The 16,512-nt window shown below is 45.7% G+C and overlaps 1 protein-coding gene across 3 annotated transcripts in view; it reads left to right on the top strand.

Annotated features, from left to right (window-relative positions):
• Positions 1-47: 47 nt before the first annotated feature.
• The window catches only part of LOC124002952 (ubiquitin carboxyl-terminal hydrolase 43-like), a 125,055-nt gene continuing 108,590 nt past the window's right edge, over positions 48-16,512 (top strand). For all 3 annotated transcript variants that reach the window (XR_006833169.1, XM_046310810.1, XM_046310811.1), the window contains exons 1-2: positions 48-1,076; positions 12,326-12,478. Coding sequence is in view for 2 of the 3 variants with exons in the window: in XM_046310810.1 (XP_046166766.1) it covers positions 441-1,076; positions 12,326-12,478 (789 nt within the window). In the remaining variant the exon portion in view is untranslated. The remainder of the gene's footprint in view (positions 1,077-12,325; positions 12,479-16,512) is intronic.

Raw genomic sequence — 16,512 nt, forward strand, 5'->3', positions numbered from 1 at the left:
ACGGTAAAATTGTAGGAGGGCGGGAATAACGCGCACTATCCACCAAACAGAAAACCATTCCGAGCGCTGCTGGAGGGAGAGAGAGATAAAGACCGCCAGCTGTTTGTGCTCGAGCACCGTGTCAACGACGGGGAAGTATTGAGCAGAGGATCATGGAGTTGAAGACAACTCACCTACATGGTGGTTACTGGTTACAGGTGCCCGCTGCTTCACCATTTTACCAGCGAAACAGTATGACAAGGGCGCGCCGAGACCTGGCGGTAATTACCGGAATGTCTGAGGGACATTGTTTAGTCATGTGCCTAAACCACCGTATTGTCTATTAGCGGAGACCGGAGTGGTTTCGAGAGGAGGAGGTGTAAGGGCAGACAGGTAGGAGTCTATTGCTTCAGTAGTAGTTTCGTTTTCACTTCTTGTCACCTGGTAAATAACCAACCACCATGGATAACCACAAGGAGAGTAAGACGAGGAAACAGTCAATGAAAACCAAATCTACAAAACGCAAAGAGAAGAAATACAAAGCCGGGAAGCTTTTCAGGAGGAAATCGTTGAAGTCCGTTGGGAATTTTATGAGCAGGATACTGAAAACTTTGGGAACTTTGGCACACTTTGGCGACGTCGAGCCACCTGACGGCGAGGATGATGATGGCGGGTTCAGAGACAGCGCCGCGTGCACGTTGAGTGCCAACTCAGGGAATTTTAATACAGATGAACTTCGGGTCTCGAGGGAGATTAAGGTGAAGAAGAGCGCTTCAACTTTGTCTCCTCATGGATCTATAAAAGACAGGCTGTCGTGGTGCTATGGCGACAAAACTCCCGGAGTCCTTGGGTTGAAGAATCATGGAAACACTTGTTTCATGAATGCGGTGGTTCAGTGCCTCAGTAATACGGACCTGCTGGCCGAGTACCTTGGTTTGGAACAATACAAGTCTGATTTGTGTCAGGGGAGAGTAAACGGAATTGTAAAAAACGAGGACGCGCAACTTGCCAGGGGTGAGGTGACCACACAGTTGGCATCCTTGGTGCGGGCGCTTTGGACCCTTGAATATACACCTCAACTGTCCGTGGAATTCAAGGTGAGTCGCTTGTGTAGAAACACTTCAAACGCAGCTCATGTTTGAGGTTTAATTGGTTATTTTCCATAACAGTTCGCGCTCATGTTCACCTAAGTTATAGACTTATTTATTGCTTCAGTGCGACTGATCACGAGAAATGTTCAAAGCTCGGAGCAATCGCGTGCTCACCGCTACAGTTTCCTGCGCAGCATTTAATTCTAATAGGATTGGCTTTTGCGAATTAATACTATTTAACTAAAGAGAACACATCGTTCCTTTTACACGAAGGTTTGTCATAGTAATAACAGTAGGCCTGTGTGTGGGCGGCTATATCAACATGTCAGACTCAACAGGTTTCCACTGGGCACAAGCTGGTTGAATCAACGTTTCTTCAACCTAATTTGTCAACGTATTGTGACGTGGAATCTACGTAGAAAATACATTGGATTTGAAAAAAGTCATCAATGTTGTTTTGAGGGTGAAATTGGGGTGATATTTCAACCACAGGATTATGTCATTGTAACAGTATAACTTTAAACCGTCCCCTCGCACCATACCCGGGCGCGAACCAGGGATCCTCTGCACACATCAACAACAGTCACCCACCGCACCGCTCCACAAAAGCCGCGGGGCAAGTGACGTCACCGATTGAAACGCTATTTAGCGAGCACCACCGCTCACTAAGCTAGCGTTTTACATCCGTTACACTCACCCCCCTTTTGACCTCCTCCTTTTCCGCAGCAACCAGTGATCCGGGTCAACAGCATCAATCAGTATAACTTTAAACCGTCCCCTCGCCCATACCCTGGCGCAAACCAGGGACCCTCTGCACACATCAACAACAGTCACCCACGAAGCATCGTTACCCATCGCTCCACAAAAGCCGCAGCCCTTGCAGGGCAAGGGGAACCACTACTTCAAGGTCTCAGAGCAAGTGACGTCACCGATTGAAACGCTATTTAGCGCGCACCACCGCTAACGAAGCTAGCGTTTCACATCCGTTACACTATCATTGTAACCAATTTTCAACATGTGCTAAAATATGTTGAATTTGTAACAATGTCAGATCGTCAATGTTATAGCCACAATCAGCTAAATACAATAGGCTGGCAAGTTGATTTATCTACAGCCATTCATTTGGTCTCCCATCCAGGGATTTAACCAGGCCAAGCTTTGACTGTAGTCAGTGGAAGCAGTCACTGACTACTACCTATTGTGGGAATGATTTTTGAGAGATCTCCTAATAACTACATTTATTCGCTGTTGCTATCAAAGTCATTCCAAAGGGTAGGTTTATCAAAGTAAATTATATGTAACCATACCTCATAAGTCTACTGACTGCATCATCAATGATACTATTTAGGCCTATATAGCATTTGCAAAGTTATCAATAGCTATTGTTTCAATGCAACCCAGGGTTCAACTAAAAATAGATAATATATAGATTTGGTTGATTTCAAATGTAATCTTCAAGTTATCATAAATATGTTTGATTCACCTCTATCTCAACCAAAAATCAAAGTTAAAGAATAGGATTAAATCAAACTTTATTTGAAGTGCATTAGCCTACAGTAACAAAGAAATGTCTTCTTATGTAATCATAGAAAGTGTGCATGTTTTAAGATGGCATGCAGAGGTCGCAGGTCTGTGGGAATTCAACTAACCTTCTGGCTGTCTTTATGAGTGAGTGAATAAAGGTTGAAATCTTATTGATCAACCTCTCAAACAAATATTACCCATATTTCCACCCTGAAATGACGTGGTGTGCCTAGTGGGTTGTGACTGGAGGAAGTACAGCTAAGATCGGAGGCATTTTAACTAACCCTACGCCTAACCCGTTTCCTAACCGTAACCTACAGTAAGTCTCCTAACCTGCCACGTTAATTATCTTAATTAACCTGCTGCATAAATTCTCTTAACCTGCTATGAAAAAGTAATTTTCGGTCGTAGCTGTACTCCCTCTAGTCAGACCCGACTCAACAGTTCTCACGTCCTATTTCTGTGTAAGCAGACAGGTAGCATTTCAGGGGAGGAGCCTGTGGCAATGGTCAAAACAGGTGAGACATGTACTAGCATTACAAGCAGTGTCAAAACTCCCATATGTTTGGATTAATATCGAAATTCGGGTTCTCTTTTTCTTTTCCCCCAACACAAACATGGTCCAAACCATGTGTCAATGCCTATTGCCTAATGACCATTGACCACACATCAGGGCACATTTGCTAACTAATACGCATGCCGTGTGTGTGCCCTGTGGCTCCCACCTGCCACAAACCCAGATGAGGTGGCTTGTCTGCATTTCCTGGATGTTCTTACTGGGGGGAAGGGAGCGGTACTTCACATGCATGGATGGTGCATTGAGTTTACGGAATGCTGATGAGTGTGAGCCAGACCAAGTCAACACAGTGGTCAGGGACTGCCAGGAAAGCAGGCCAGAGTCCCAGGCGGCTGAGTCAGCGCAGGTGTCCGTCTGGCCTGTTGATGTATGAATATGTATGTCTATGGTCTGGCCCCACAGGGACACCTGTGGCTGGTCATCCAGGGGCACAGTGCCCAAAGCTAATACCCCCGGGCCTCTGGGTGAATGACATCGCTCACTCTCATTTACTGGAACCGTTGGACCTATGCTGCAAATATAGATGATACCAGAATTCTGAATTAGAGCATTTTGATTTGGTTCGGCTCATTATAGGCTCTAAGCTAATTATGATTCTACCAGTAATTTGTGGAAATCGAACTGCGATGCAAAGATAGAGGGCTATGAGGTGAAGGATTTCATAAGCTTCAGAAAAGGCAGGGCAATGTGAGATACTTTTTGAAGTTTATACGTCAAGTTTTGTGTGCAGTCTCTCGAAATGTAGTACTCAGATCTATTGAATAATCAACTGCACTTGGGTATAGATATTCCCATTCATTCCCTCCTCTCACTGCAGTTATAAGGATGGCTTTGACTTGAACAATACACCGATTTCTATCTGTTGGTTTTCTTTGAATGAGATGAGGATGTTTACTGCTGTAGCAGTGCAGCCCAGTGCATTTAGCCTGGGAAAGGTGGAGACCCCCTACTGAGGAAGCTCCACTGGTGCGTATGGAGAGTGCAGCAGTGAGCTCCAAAACAAACAAGAAATCGTGTTGGTGAAAGACAGGAAAACACCCACCTGTCCATTTACTCCTGTCCCACGTAGGAATGGTACTCGTTTGTGATGCGGAAGGATTCTCCACAGTGGTTCTTTGACAGCTAATTGTTTTTGTCAATGTTCCGTGTGCTTTTAAAGAGCACTAGTCAAAGGCATTGGCCTGGTAAACAAGTTCAACAGTGACTGAGTGAGGATAAAAGTTGGCTCTGCGAGCTTTTCCCTCCCCTCACTTTCCTTGCTGAGTCTGGAGGTGGTGGTTGTATCACGTTTCTCCATGACTCCTGTGTAGGCGGTGGTGGGTGTGATGTTGGTTGTTTTGGAGCTCAGTGTTTGTGTTTTCCTGTCTCTGCTTTCTTTCAAGACCTATGGTACTCACACATTTCCGCAGGATGTATTCACCACCATGATTAATGGTCTAGGTTCAACAGGGGGGTAAATCAATTTCAACTACACGAGGCTATAAGACCACCCAATCTCCCCACGTTATCTTAGTGAAGGTAATGTCACAAAAACCATTAAAGGAGCAATCTGCAATATTTACAGCAGTTCAGTGGACATTTTAATTAATGATATACAGAACACCCATTGATTATTGAAGAATACAACACAAAGGCCTCATTTTATCTTTAGGCAAGTCGGTTAAGAACAAATTCTTAATGACAGCCTAGGAACAGTGGGTTAACTGCCTTGTTCAGGGGCAGAACAACAGATTTTCACCTGGTCAGCTCAGGGATTTGATCTTGCAACCTTTCGATTACTAGTCCAATGCTCTAACCACTAGGCTTCCTACCTCATGAGCTTGGTACAACTGTCTTACCCCACCATATCCCAAATTATAAGGTTATTTTGCTCCATTGTTCAGATTTATTGCAAACTACGTGGTAGGGCTGCCGTTTGGCCACCCCAAATATGTACTAGTGATTGTGCCTTTAGGATACAGTAAAAGCGCAGACCCTCGTTCTTCCCACACAAATGCATATTTACTGCCTCCAGTATAAGTCGTGGAGTCTGCGTCCCAAATGGCACCCTATTACCTACAAAGTGCGCTGTTTTTTTAACAGAGCCCTATGGGCCCTGCTCAAAAGTAGTGCATTTTATAGTAAGTACGGTACCATTTGGGATGCAGCTATAGGAGTTTAAACTTCTCGTTACAATAGTGTTAACAGAGACCCTTTCACAGGCTGTAAACCACTCAGAGATGATTATGGCCAATCGCAATTCATCCTTTGTTTCCTTCAGTATTCTTGATGGTAGTAAATCCCACATTAGGGACGTTGTCGCGGAGACGAGGCACACTGGCAGCATTTCAGGAAGAGGATTTCATGTTATGTTACCGAAACTCTTTGGGAAATGAAATCTTGGAGAGCCTTGCATCCAAAATCTTATGTTGTCTTGCCATAATATATAGTGGTTTTCATTCTTTAGGAGGTGAACACATGGACATGAAGTCCAGCGGTCGCCCTCCAGGGGAGAAGCGGGGGGAGGCTGCGTCGTCTGGGGCTCAGCTGAGATTGATGAGTGGAGAAAATGGAGAAAATGAGAGAGGGAACGAGGGAGGTAGACTATGGGGGAAAAGAGGGAGCAGAAGGGAGAGGCTTTATTGAGTGGAGGGAATGGAAGGAGAGGCAGGGCAGGAGAGGAATTAAGTGATGACCCATCAGTGTCTGCCTGATCAGCGGAGGAGAGTATCGCCAACCAGCAACACCAGGCTGCTGCTGCAGAAATATGTAACAAGGAATGGAGGTGCCAGTAATGATGGTGATGGATACCATCCAGGCTCATTCCCACCAGGCAGCAACATCTGCTCTTGCGTGCGTGTGTGTGTGTGTGTCAACATCACAACCTCTTAATCTTATGTAATGTCCCAATTCCTCATGGTTCTCCCTTCCAGACTGTCATTGTGGAATCTAACAAGGTCCATTTGACAGGCCAGGCTGGGATGACCCTGTAAATGTGTTTTTGAAGGAGAGGAGTCATTTTGTTAATGTATGGCACATTCCTGGTCCTGACGTAGCTCTCCTTATACCTCGTTGTTTACATTATAAAGTGCATTGACAATGTCATTCCCATAGCAACGATTAAAACATTCCCAAACCAGAAACCGTGGATTGATGGCAGCATTCGCGTGAAACTGAAAGCGCGAACCACTGCTTTTAACCAGGGAAAGGTGACCGGAAACATGACCGAATACAAACAGTGTAGCTATTCCCTCCGCAAGGCAATCAAACAAGCTAAGCGTCAGTATAGAGACAAAGTAGAGTCGCAATTCAACGGCTCAGACACAAGAGGTATGTGGCAGGGTCTACAGTCAATCACGGATTACAAAAAGAAAACCAGCCCCGTCTCGGACCAGGATGTCTTGCTCCCACTAAATAACTTTTTTGCCCGCTTTGAAGACAATACAGTGCCACTGACACTGCCGCAACCAAAACCTGCCGACTCTTTTTCACTGCAGCCGACATGAGTAAAACATTTAAACGTGTTAACCCTCGCAAGGCTGCAGGCCCAGACGGCATCCCCAGCCGTGTCCTCAGAGCATGCGCAGACCAGCTGGCTAGTGTGTTTACGGACATATTCAATCAATCCTTATCCCAGTCTGCTGTTCCCACATGCTTCAGGGGGCCACCATTGTCTCTGTTCCCAAGAAAGCTAAGGTAACTGAGCTAAACGACTACCGCCCCGTAGCACTCACTTCCGTCATCCTGAAGTGCTTTGAGAGACTAGTCAAGGACTTCCTGACGGGCCACTTCCAGGTGGTGAGGGTAGGTAACAACATCTCCACCCCGCTGATCCTCAACACTGGGGCCCCACAAGGGTGCGTTCTGAGTCCTCTCCTGTACTCCCTGTTCACCCACGACTGCGTTGCCATGCACGCCTCCAACTCAATCATCAAGTTTGCAGACGACACTACAGTGGTAGGCTTGATTACCAACAATGACGAGACGGCCTACAGGGAGGAGGTGAGGGCCCTCGGAGTGTGGTGTCAGGAAAATAACCTCACACTCAACGTCAGCAAAACAAAGGAGATCATTGTGGACTTCAGGAAACAGCAGAGGGAGCACCCCCCTATCCACATTGATGGGACAGTAGTGGAGAGGGTTGTAAGTTTTAAGTTCCTCGGCGTACACATCACGGACAAACTAAATTGGTCCACAAACACAGACAGCGTCGTGAAGAAGGCGCAGCAGTGCCTCTTCAACCTCAGGAGGCTGAAGAAATCACCAAAAGCACTCACAAAATTCTACAGATGCACAATCGAGAGCATCCTGTCGGGCTGTATCACCGCCTGGTACGGCAACTGCCCTGCCCACAACCGTAAGGCTCTCCAGAGGGTAGTGAGGTCTGCACAACGCATCACCGGGGGCAAACTACCTGCCATCCAGGACACCTACACCACCCAATGTCACAGGAAGGCCATAAAGATCATCAAGGACAACAACCACCCGAGCTACTGCCTGTTCACCCCGTTATCATCCAGAAGGCGAGATCAGTACAGGTGCATCAAAGCAGGGACAGAGAGACTGAAAAACAGCTTCTATCTCAAGGCCATCAGACTGTTAAACAGCCACCACTAACATTGAGTGGCTGCTGCCAACAAATTGACTCAACTCCAGCCACTTTAATAATGGGAATTGATGGAAATTGATGTTAAATATATCACTAGCCACTTTAAACAATGCTACTTAATATAATGTTTACATACCCTACATTACTCATCTCATATGTATATGTATATACTGTACTCTATATCATCTACTGCATCTTTATGTAATACATGTATCACTAGCCACTTTAAACTATGCCACTTTGTTTACATACCCTACATTACTCATCTCATATGTATATACTGTACCCGATACCATCTACTGCATCTTGCCTATGCCGTTCTGTACCATCACTCATTCATATATCTTTATGTACATATTCTTTATCCCTTTACACTTGTGTGTATAAGGTAGTAGTTTTGGAATTGTTAGGTTAGATTACTCGTTGGTTATTACTGCATTGTCGGAACTAGAAGCACAAGCATTTCGCTACACTCGCATTAACACCTGCTGACCATGTGTATGTGACAAATACATTTGATTCGATTTGAAGGTGATGTGGGGTACTTGTGAGACCAACGCTAAAGAGGGGAAAGTCAAACTCTCTCCAGCTCACTGTCTTGGATGCCAGGGCAGGCGTGGTGTGTGTGTGTGTCTGTGGTGTGGTGGTGTGTGTGTTGTTATTGCCTGAGTGTGGGGGTCTCAACCTCTCCTAAGACGTGAGAGGGTGAGAGAGGACAACGTTGTAATCTACCCCTGGAGACTGTGTAGGTTAATGGTGTACCTGTGTTTATTTAAGAGGCTAGGTTAGGTCACCCTCAACTGTATTATGAGTGTTTGCAATCGTTTCTATCTGTCTCTTACCCTCCAGCAAATGTTTGCCTCACCTCTCTAGTAAGAAGTAACTTGCAAGGCACCATGACATGGCGGTAGGAGAGTGCACTGTAGTACCGTGTAGTCTGCCTATGTTTACAGTGGTTATGGAATAAGGTGCATCTTCACCATGGAGACCAGCAGTACCCTAAAGACAGCTGAGGAGTGCAAACAGCTTTTAAAGAGGGGAGCAGATATGGTCTGGCATCTTCAGCTGTCACACAGTGACACACACACACACACACACACACACACACACACACACACACACACACACACACACACACACACACACACACACACACACACACACACACACACACACACACACACACACACACACACACACACACACACACACACACACACACACACACACACACACACACACACACACAAAGTCATAAATCATTCAATCCAACAAACTGTGTAAAACACATTTTTACATTTCTACTTTTTGACATAGAAATCTTTGGCTATCCGATTCATTTTACACCCAGGTTCTCTCATATCCCTTCAGACTTTACCAAATAGCCAGGATTATTATTCCCATGCTCCCCGTGGGGACAGAAACACAGTATATCATGTTTGTTTTGGCACCTTCATGGCCAGTCATTAAATGTTAGTGTCAGGTGTCTGAGCTGTCTGTCTGTGATTTGGTTGGTTATGAGGATGACGATAAATGGAGCGAGATACAGGCTTACTCAGACAGGCCTCAAAATGAGAATGTTATTCGTACTACTTTGGTGGGATTACGCCTCTATCTCCTCTCAGGCATAGGGTGGGTGTGAAAAGTAAAGACTGTGTTGATATGTCTATGCCGATATCAAGGGTAAATCCTTTGAACGAGAAGTGCAATCTGTTTTTGAAGGATGCGATGGGGTCCTTACTTACTTAGCAACAGTGCTGCTGCACAGACCCATTAACATGCCATTGTAGCAGGATCACCTCTGGACGTCAACATTACAAAATGTGTGCACACAGCAGACCATAACCCCTCTCTCCAAGCCCTCCTTCTCTCAACCCCCTGTCCTAATGAAGCCATCACAGCTCTGTGACGTCATCAGGTTTCTGCTTCCCAGACACAGCGGGCCCACGGTAACCTTGGACACATCGGTTGCTGTCCCCACCACTCTCTCCGCCACCCCAGACTCTGTTTCCCCCTCTCCCTCTTACCCTTTCTGGGGTAGCAACATAACGTAACATAACTGCACTGTCCTTGTTCGGCAGAAAGAGTAACTAGGATTAGTGAGGAGGGGAAAGGCGGTGTCCTAAATGGCACCCTACTCCCTATATAGTGCACTACTTTTGACCAGAACCCTGTTCAAAAGTATTGCACTACATAGGGAATAGGATGCCATTTCAGGTACAGCCACAGTCAACATGCCCCTTTCGCCTCCCTATCCCTCGGAAGGCCCCTTTCATAATGATTAAGCTCATTAGTGGTCCATCTCAGGTAGTAGGGAGGTAGGGGGCCTCCCATCCTGTCCCGTGTTTATATTTAGAACACTGGCGGTGTGATGCAGCAATTTTTTATGAAGGGTGGAGGAGCGTCTGGGATCGGGCTCTGTTACTCAGAGGGCGGAGGGAGGAATGGAGAGAGTGGGGGGTGAGATGGCTGGTGGGAATGGAAAGTAGCCACCTGGATGTCCTGATGGTGTTGTTGTTAGCTACACCTGTCACTGTCTCAAGGAGAGTCAGGGTTGGGTAGATTACTTTCTAAATGTTACAGTTACTAGTTACTTATCCAAAATTGTAATCAGTAAGGTAACTTTTGGATTGCCCAAACTCGGTAACGCAATCTGATTACTTTCTGTTTCTTTTGGATTACTTTACCCGTAAGAGGCATTAGAACAAGACAACAATTATCAATCAAACACATTTGGTGTGTCATCGTAGACTTGTGGTCTCTGACTCTGGTCAGACTCGCACAGGTAGAACAAACTAACTTTCCATATTTTCAATGCAAAATGTAATGTTATTGAGAAAACAGAAATGTGTCTTAATATATACTACATGACCAAAATTGTGGACACCTGCTCACCTAACTTCTCATTCCAAAATCATGGGCATTAATATGGAGTCGGTCCCCCCTTTGCTGCTATAACAGCCTCTGTTCTTCTGGATAGGCTTTCCACTAGATTTTGGAACATTGCTGCGGGGTCTTGCTTCCATTCAGCCACAAGAGCATTAGTGAGGTCAGGTCGGGCACTGATGTTGGGTGATCAGGCCTGGCTCGCAGTCGGCATTTCAATTCCCCCCATAGGTGTTCGATGGGGTTTAGGTCAGGGCTCTGTATAGGCCAGGTAAGTTCTTCCACACTGATCTCTACAAACTATTTCTGTATGGACCCCGCTTTGAAACAGGAAAGGGCCTTCCCCAAACTGTTGCCACAAAGTTGGAAGCACATAATCGTCTAGAATGTCATTGTATGCTGTGGCGTTAAGATTTCCTTTCACTGGAACTAAGGGGCCAAGAAAAACTTCAAAAACAGCTCCAGACCATTATTCCTCCTCCACCAAATTTTACACTTGGCACTATGTATTCGGGCAGGTAGTGTTCTCCTGGCATCCGCCAAACTCAGATTCCTCTGTCAGACTGCCGGAGGGAGAAGCTTGACTCATCACTCTGCTCCAGAGTCCAATGGCGGCGAGCTTTACACCACATCAGTCAACCCTTGGCATTGCAAATTGTGATATTAGGCTTGTGTGCGGCTGCCCGTCCATAAGAACCCATTTCATGAAGCTCCCAACAAACCGTTCTTGTGCTGACGTTGCTTCCAGAGGACGTTTGGAACTTGGTAGTGAGTGTTGAAACCGAGGAAAGAACATTTTTACAAGCTACGCACTTCAGCACTCGGAGGTCCCATTTTGTGAGCTTGTGTGGCCTACCACTTCACGGCTGGGATCATGGACATGCGTTCTCGGGGACGGGGGTCACCCAATACTTTTTGTCTTGAGATTGTCTTGTGGACATTTTGCTCCGTTTCCCTCTGCCAGGCCCTTTGGGGGTACTTCCCCTTGCTGGTTCTTTTCCCCCTGCTGGTCTTTTAGCCGTTGTTGCTCCTAGACTTTTCCACTTCACAATACATAAGTTACAGTTGACCGGGGCAGCTCTAGCAGGGTGGAAATTTGACAAACTGACTTGTTGAAAAGGTGGCATCCTGTGACGGTGCCACGTTGAAAGTCACTGAGCTCTTCAGTAAGGCCATTCTACTGCCAATGCTTGTCTATGGAGATTTCATGGCTGTGTGCTTGATTTTATACACCTGTCAATATTGTCAACAATGACAATATTTTTTTCTGGTGGGGGGGGGGCTCTTCGTTGTTAAAAAATATAGTTTTAAGGAACTCAGTCTGGCTTTCAACTTACTCTTGATTGTTGTAATAGCAGACTGCACAAGGCCATGTCAGCTAACGTTTTTTTTAGCTAGGTTTTTTAGCCCATAGATTTTGTAGAAATGGGGGGCCTGTGTGAAAAGGTTTAAGAACCCCTGATGTAACTTGTTCCAGTTTTTTTCTGTTATCAGATAACATGTAACTGATTACATCTACATCGTTTTTTGTCCGTGTTCGATATTCCCTGTTAGGTTGACCGGTCAGCCTGTAACTCTTCAGGTTAATATCTTTGAGCTTCTACTGTAGTTGGTTGGAAAGTCGTTTTCATGTCTTTTGTAATGGCCTCATCTGATTTCCTCCTCCCTGTCTGTCCCCAGAGTATTGTGTCCAAGTACGGCTCTCAGTTCAGAGGGAACTCTCAGCACGATGCCCTGGAGTTCCTGCTCTGGCTCCTGGACAGCGTCCATGAGGATGCCAACCCCACCACCAACAACAACCACAGCGGCAGCAAGACCAAAGCCAACGGAAAGGTAGGAGCAGACCAAACACTGTCACAAAGTTGTCATGAAGCCCAAAGACATTCAAATGTCATATACATTGTCTTGTGTTGACAAATGTCTATGACACCTGTCACCAAACTGAAACATCTTGAAAAATATTGATCACTGTTGTGATCGAACGGTCCTGACTCATGACACATTGTAGATATACTGTAGCCAACAAGTTCGCTGAGGTAAGGTTTTTGGCTGATGGTAGTACTGTGTTATCCAACTGTGGCTGCAATCCAAAATGCAAAGGGCTCTCTGCATTCTACAGTAGCAGCGTCGTCAGTCTCAGCTGTGTGAGAGCAGAGGTACAGTTGCAGAGGCCAATAATAGCTCCTTATTCAGGTGGAAGAGTTGCAGAGGCTTGAGTCATCATATCACCTGGGTCCCACTCATGAGCACACACACGTCTTGCTTTGCTCATCGACTAACTTACTTTAGAGCGGGGCACGTACACACACACACGTGCATAATGTAGGGTGGGGCCGTTGGGACGAGAGATTGCTACCACTAGGGCCACCGCTGGGCCACCTTTGCTAAATGAAAATAGGAGAAACACTGAGAGATTGAACTTGGTTAGCATGTATCAACATCTATTTTTTCTTATTCAATTGAGTCATATTGCAAGCCTTGTTTTTGCTCACAGTCTAACCAGGTTACTCCTAGTGCAGTAGAGCAAAACAGCTCTGAGGTTCCCATAAATGCATATTTCTATTCTCAAGATATACAATAGAGACTTGTTATGAAGAGCTTGTCTCAATGATAACAAAGCGAATTCCACAGCATTCTGCAGCGATACGCCATCCCATCTGGTTTGCGCTTAGTGGGACAATTGTTTTCCCGAACAGGACAACAGCCCAACACACCTCCAGGTTGTGTAAGGGATATTTCACCAAGACGGAGAGTGATGGAGCGCTGCATCAGATGACATGGACTCCACAATCACCTGACCTCAATCCAATTGAGATGGTTTGGGATGAGTTGGACCGCAGAGTAAAGGAAAGGCAGCCAACAAGTGCTCAGCATTTTCAGGTCTCAGCATATGTGGGAACAGGTGAAGCTGGTTGAGAGAATGCCAGGAGAGTGCAAAGCTGTTATCAAGGCAAAGGGTGTCTATTTTGAAGAATCTGAAAGTATATTTACAATGTAGAAAATAGTAAATATAAAGAAAAATCCTTAAATAAGTAGGTGTGTCCAAATGTTAGACTGGTACTGTGTATATATATGTATTACAATAAACAAACATAGTCAAAAACAATAGACATAATAATTAACTGTCTCGATGAGAGGCGGGTCATCAGCTTAATGAGCAGGCCTCCTCGTTAGAAGAGTCGACCAATAGCACAGGCCGCAGGCTAAGGAATGAAGGCCCCACCGTGGGCCCTCTCCTCAGCTCCTCTTGCGTTGCCTGAAGAGAATAGTACAAAAGCACCGTACTTGTGATATTCACCCAGCCAGGTCACAGAAATCAATTACTGCATCTGAGGAAATAGAGACACGGAATGTGTGGGATGAGGCCACTTTAGAATCCCATTCCATTTACGACCCTGGTCCCTTTCTCAGTGGGAATGATGAGTCTAGCCACTGCGGCGTCTGAGTGTTGTGTCACTCATGGCTGCATTACTATTTACCCACCGGGGCCTCTGAAACGATCCTTTGTGTGTGTGTGTGTGTGTGTGTGTGTGTGTGTGTGTGTGTGTGTGTGTGTGTGTGTGTGTGTGTGTGTGTGTGTGTGTGTGTGTGTGTGTGTGTGTGTGTGTGTGTGTGTGTGTGTGTGTGTGTGTGTGTGTGTGTGTGTGTGTGTGTGTGTGTTTGTGTGTAGCAGGAGAGGTTGTTGAAGTGGCAGCCTGCTGTGTGATGCCCCCTCTCATTCTCTCTCTTTCCACCCCTCTCCTCTCTCCTCTGTCTGCTGCTGCAGAGGGGAAGGGATCAGGGGAGGGTGTACCGCATTGGCAGAGAGAGCACGGCATTCTATGACTTATAATGTGGATGTGATCTCTAATATCATTTGAATGTAAACACACATTGCCCCTTTAGGGTGTGCCGATGGTCACAATGATGCCTCGCTTCGTTGAGCTTCAACCGTATCCCCTTTGGCTTTTGCTCATCTCCGGCCGCTATTATTAGCCAATGAAGTCCTTATTCTCATTGACTGCCATCGCGACGCCTCCTAACAGCTAATGTCTTTCTCTGCGGCTACGCTACAGAGGTGGCCCTTTATGCCACGTCAACAGCTCAGGGCTCTGGTTGTCATTAGCCGCCGCTGAATCACGGCTCCGTAAAGCCGCTTTGCCGCCGACGCCTCGGCCCGAGAAAGAAGGAGGTATTTCAGAGAACGCCGTGTGTATGTAAGAATGTGTGATCCATTTCCATTATTTTCTGTAATTAAATGAATTCTCTGCGTTTGGTTGTAGCTCCATCTTTCTCACCTCCCTCGTCTCCTCTACTCTCCTCTCCTCCTCCGTCCTACTCTCTCTCTCTCCATTGACTGGTGTTAGAGTACTGATGGCGGGCATTGCGGCGTACAGCGTACACACAGGTAGCAAATGGACAGAACAGATTGATAGATGGATGGGTGTATGGATTGATGGGCTGAGAGAGAGTGAGAGCAGGACAGGGTGACACCTCCGTCGTCAGAGCCTGTGAAACGGGCGTTTCAAGTGAGAGCAAAGAAGACCCAGATCAATCTGCTGACCTGCCAGAAACCTGAGGAGACACATTCTGATCCTGCCTGCCTCGTTCACTGAGTGAATGGTACTTCTCTTATACAGTGAGCTCCAAAAATATTAGGAGAGTGACACATCTTTTGTTTTGGCTCTGTACTCCAGCACTTTGGATTTGAAATGATACAATGACTATGAGGTTAAAGTGGAGACTATCAGCTTTCATTTGAGGGGTATTGTCATCCATATCAGGTGAACTGTTTGGAAATTACAGCACTTTTGTACGAAGTCCCCACATTTTAGGGAACCAAAAGTATTGGGACAAATTGTGTATGTGTATTGAAGTAGTAAAAAGTATTTGGTCCCATATTTCTATGACACAGTGACTACATCAAGGTAGTGACTACACATTTCTGGGATGCATTTGTTTTGGTTGTGTTTCAGATTATTTTGTGCCCAATAGAAATGAATGGTCAATAATGTATTGTGTCATCTTTGGAGTCACTTTTATTGTAAATGAGAATAGAATATGTTTCTGGACACTTCTACATTAATGTGGATGTTACCACGATTACGGATAGTCCTGAATGAACCGTGAATCATGATGAGTGAGAAAGTTGGGCGCACAAATATCCTACCCCCTGAACAAGGCCGCCATTGAAAATAAGAATTGGTTCTTAACTAACTTGCCTTGTTAAATAAAGGTCAAATAAAATAAAATACCCCCCAAGACATGCTAACCATTTTTGGGGGGGGTATGATATTTATGCTTCTAACTTTCTCACTCATCATTATTCATGATTCATTCAGGACTGTCCGTAATCGTGGTAACATCCACATTAATGTAGAAGTGAGTCCAGGTTTAAAAGCCGATCCATCTTACCCTCTCTCTCTCTCTATCCGTCTCACCCCTTCGGACGGTAGTGGTAAACGATGCCTAGCATCCCAACACCGCTGCTAACTCACAGAGGCATTATCTCTGCGTTAATCCATTTTAAACGCCGATAATAGCTGGCTTCTCACTCTGCGCCCGGAGAGAGTTGACAGGGTGAGTGGATGGAGGGGAAAAAAAAGAAGAAAAAACCAGCCTGGATGGATGGAAGTAAACTGCTTAGACATTTGGTCTCTGGACATTGTGGCGATAGAACACATTATTGACAGACATGGAAATTGTGTGTTTTAACATCTACGGATGTGAGGGTTAAGAGGCCCTGTTCTCCAGAGAAATGTGTTTGTTTATGGTACAGATCAGACGTCGATGACAGGTAGACAGGTCGGGGTTGATGGATGCTGTATCGGATGTCTCCTGTCAGTGTTGCCCATGGGGATGTTCAAGCTCTGATACTCCTCATTCAG

This window comes from Oncorhynchus gorbuscha, linkage group LG18 (genome assembly GCF_021184085.1).
Source record: "Oncorhynchus gorbuscha isolate QuinsamMale2020 ecotype Even-year linkage group LG18, OgorEven_v1.0, whole genome shotgun sequence".
Classification (NCBI taxonomy): Eukaryota; Metazoa; Chordata; class Actinopteri; order Salmoniformes; family Salmonidae; genus Oncorhynchus; species Oncorhynchus gorbuscha.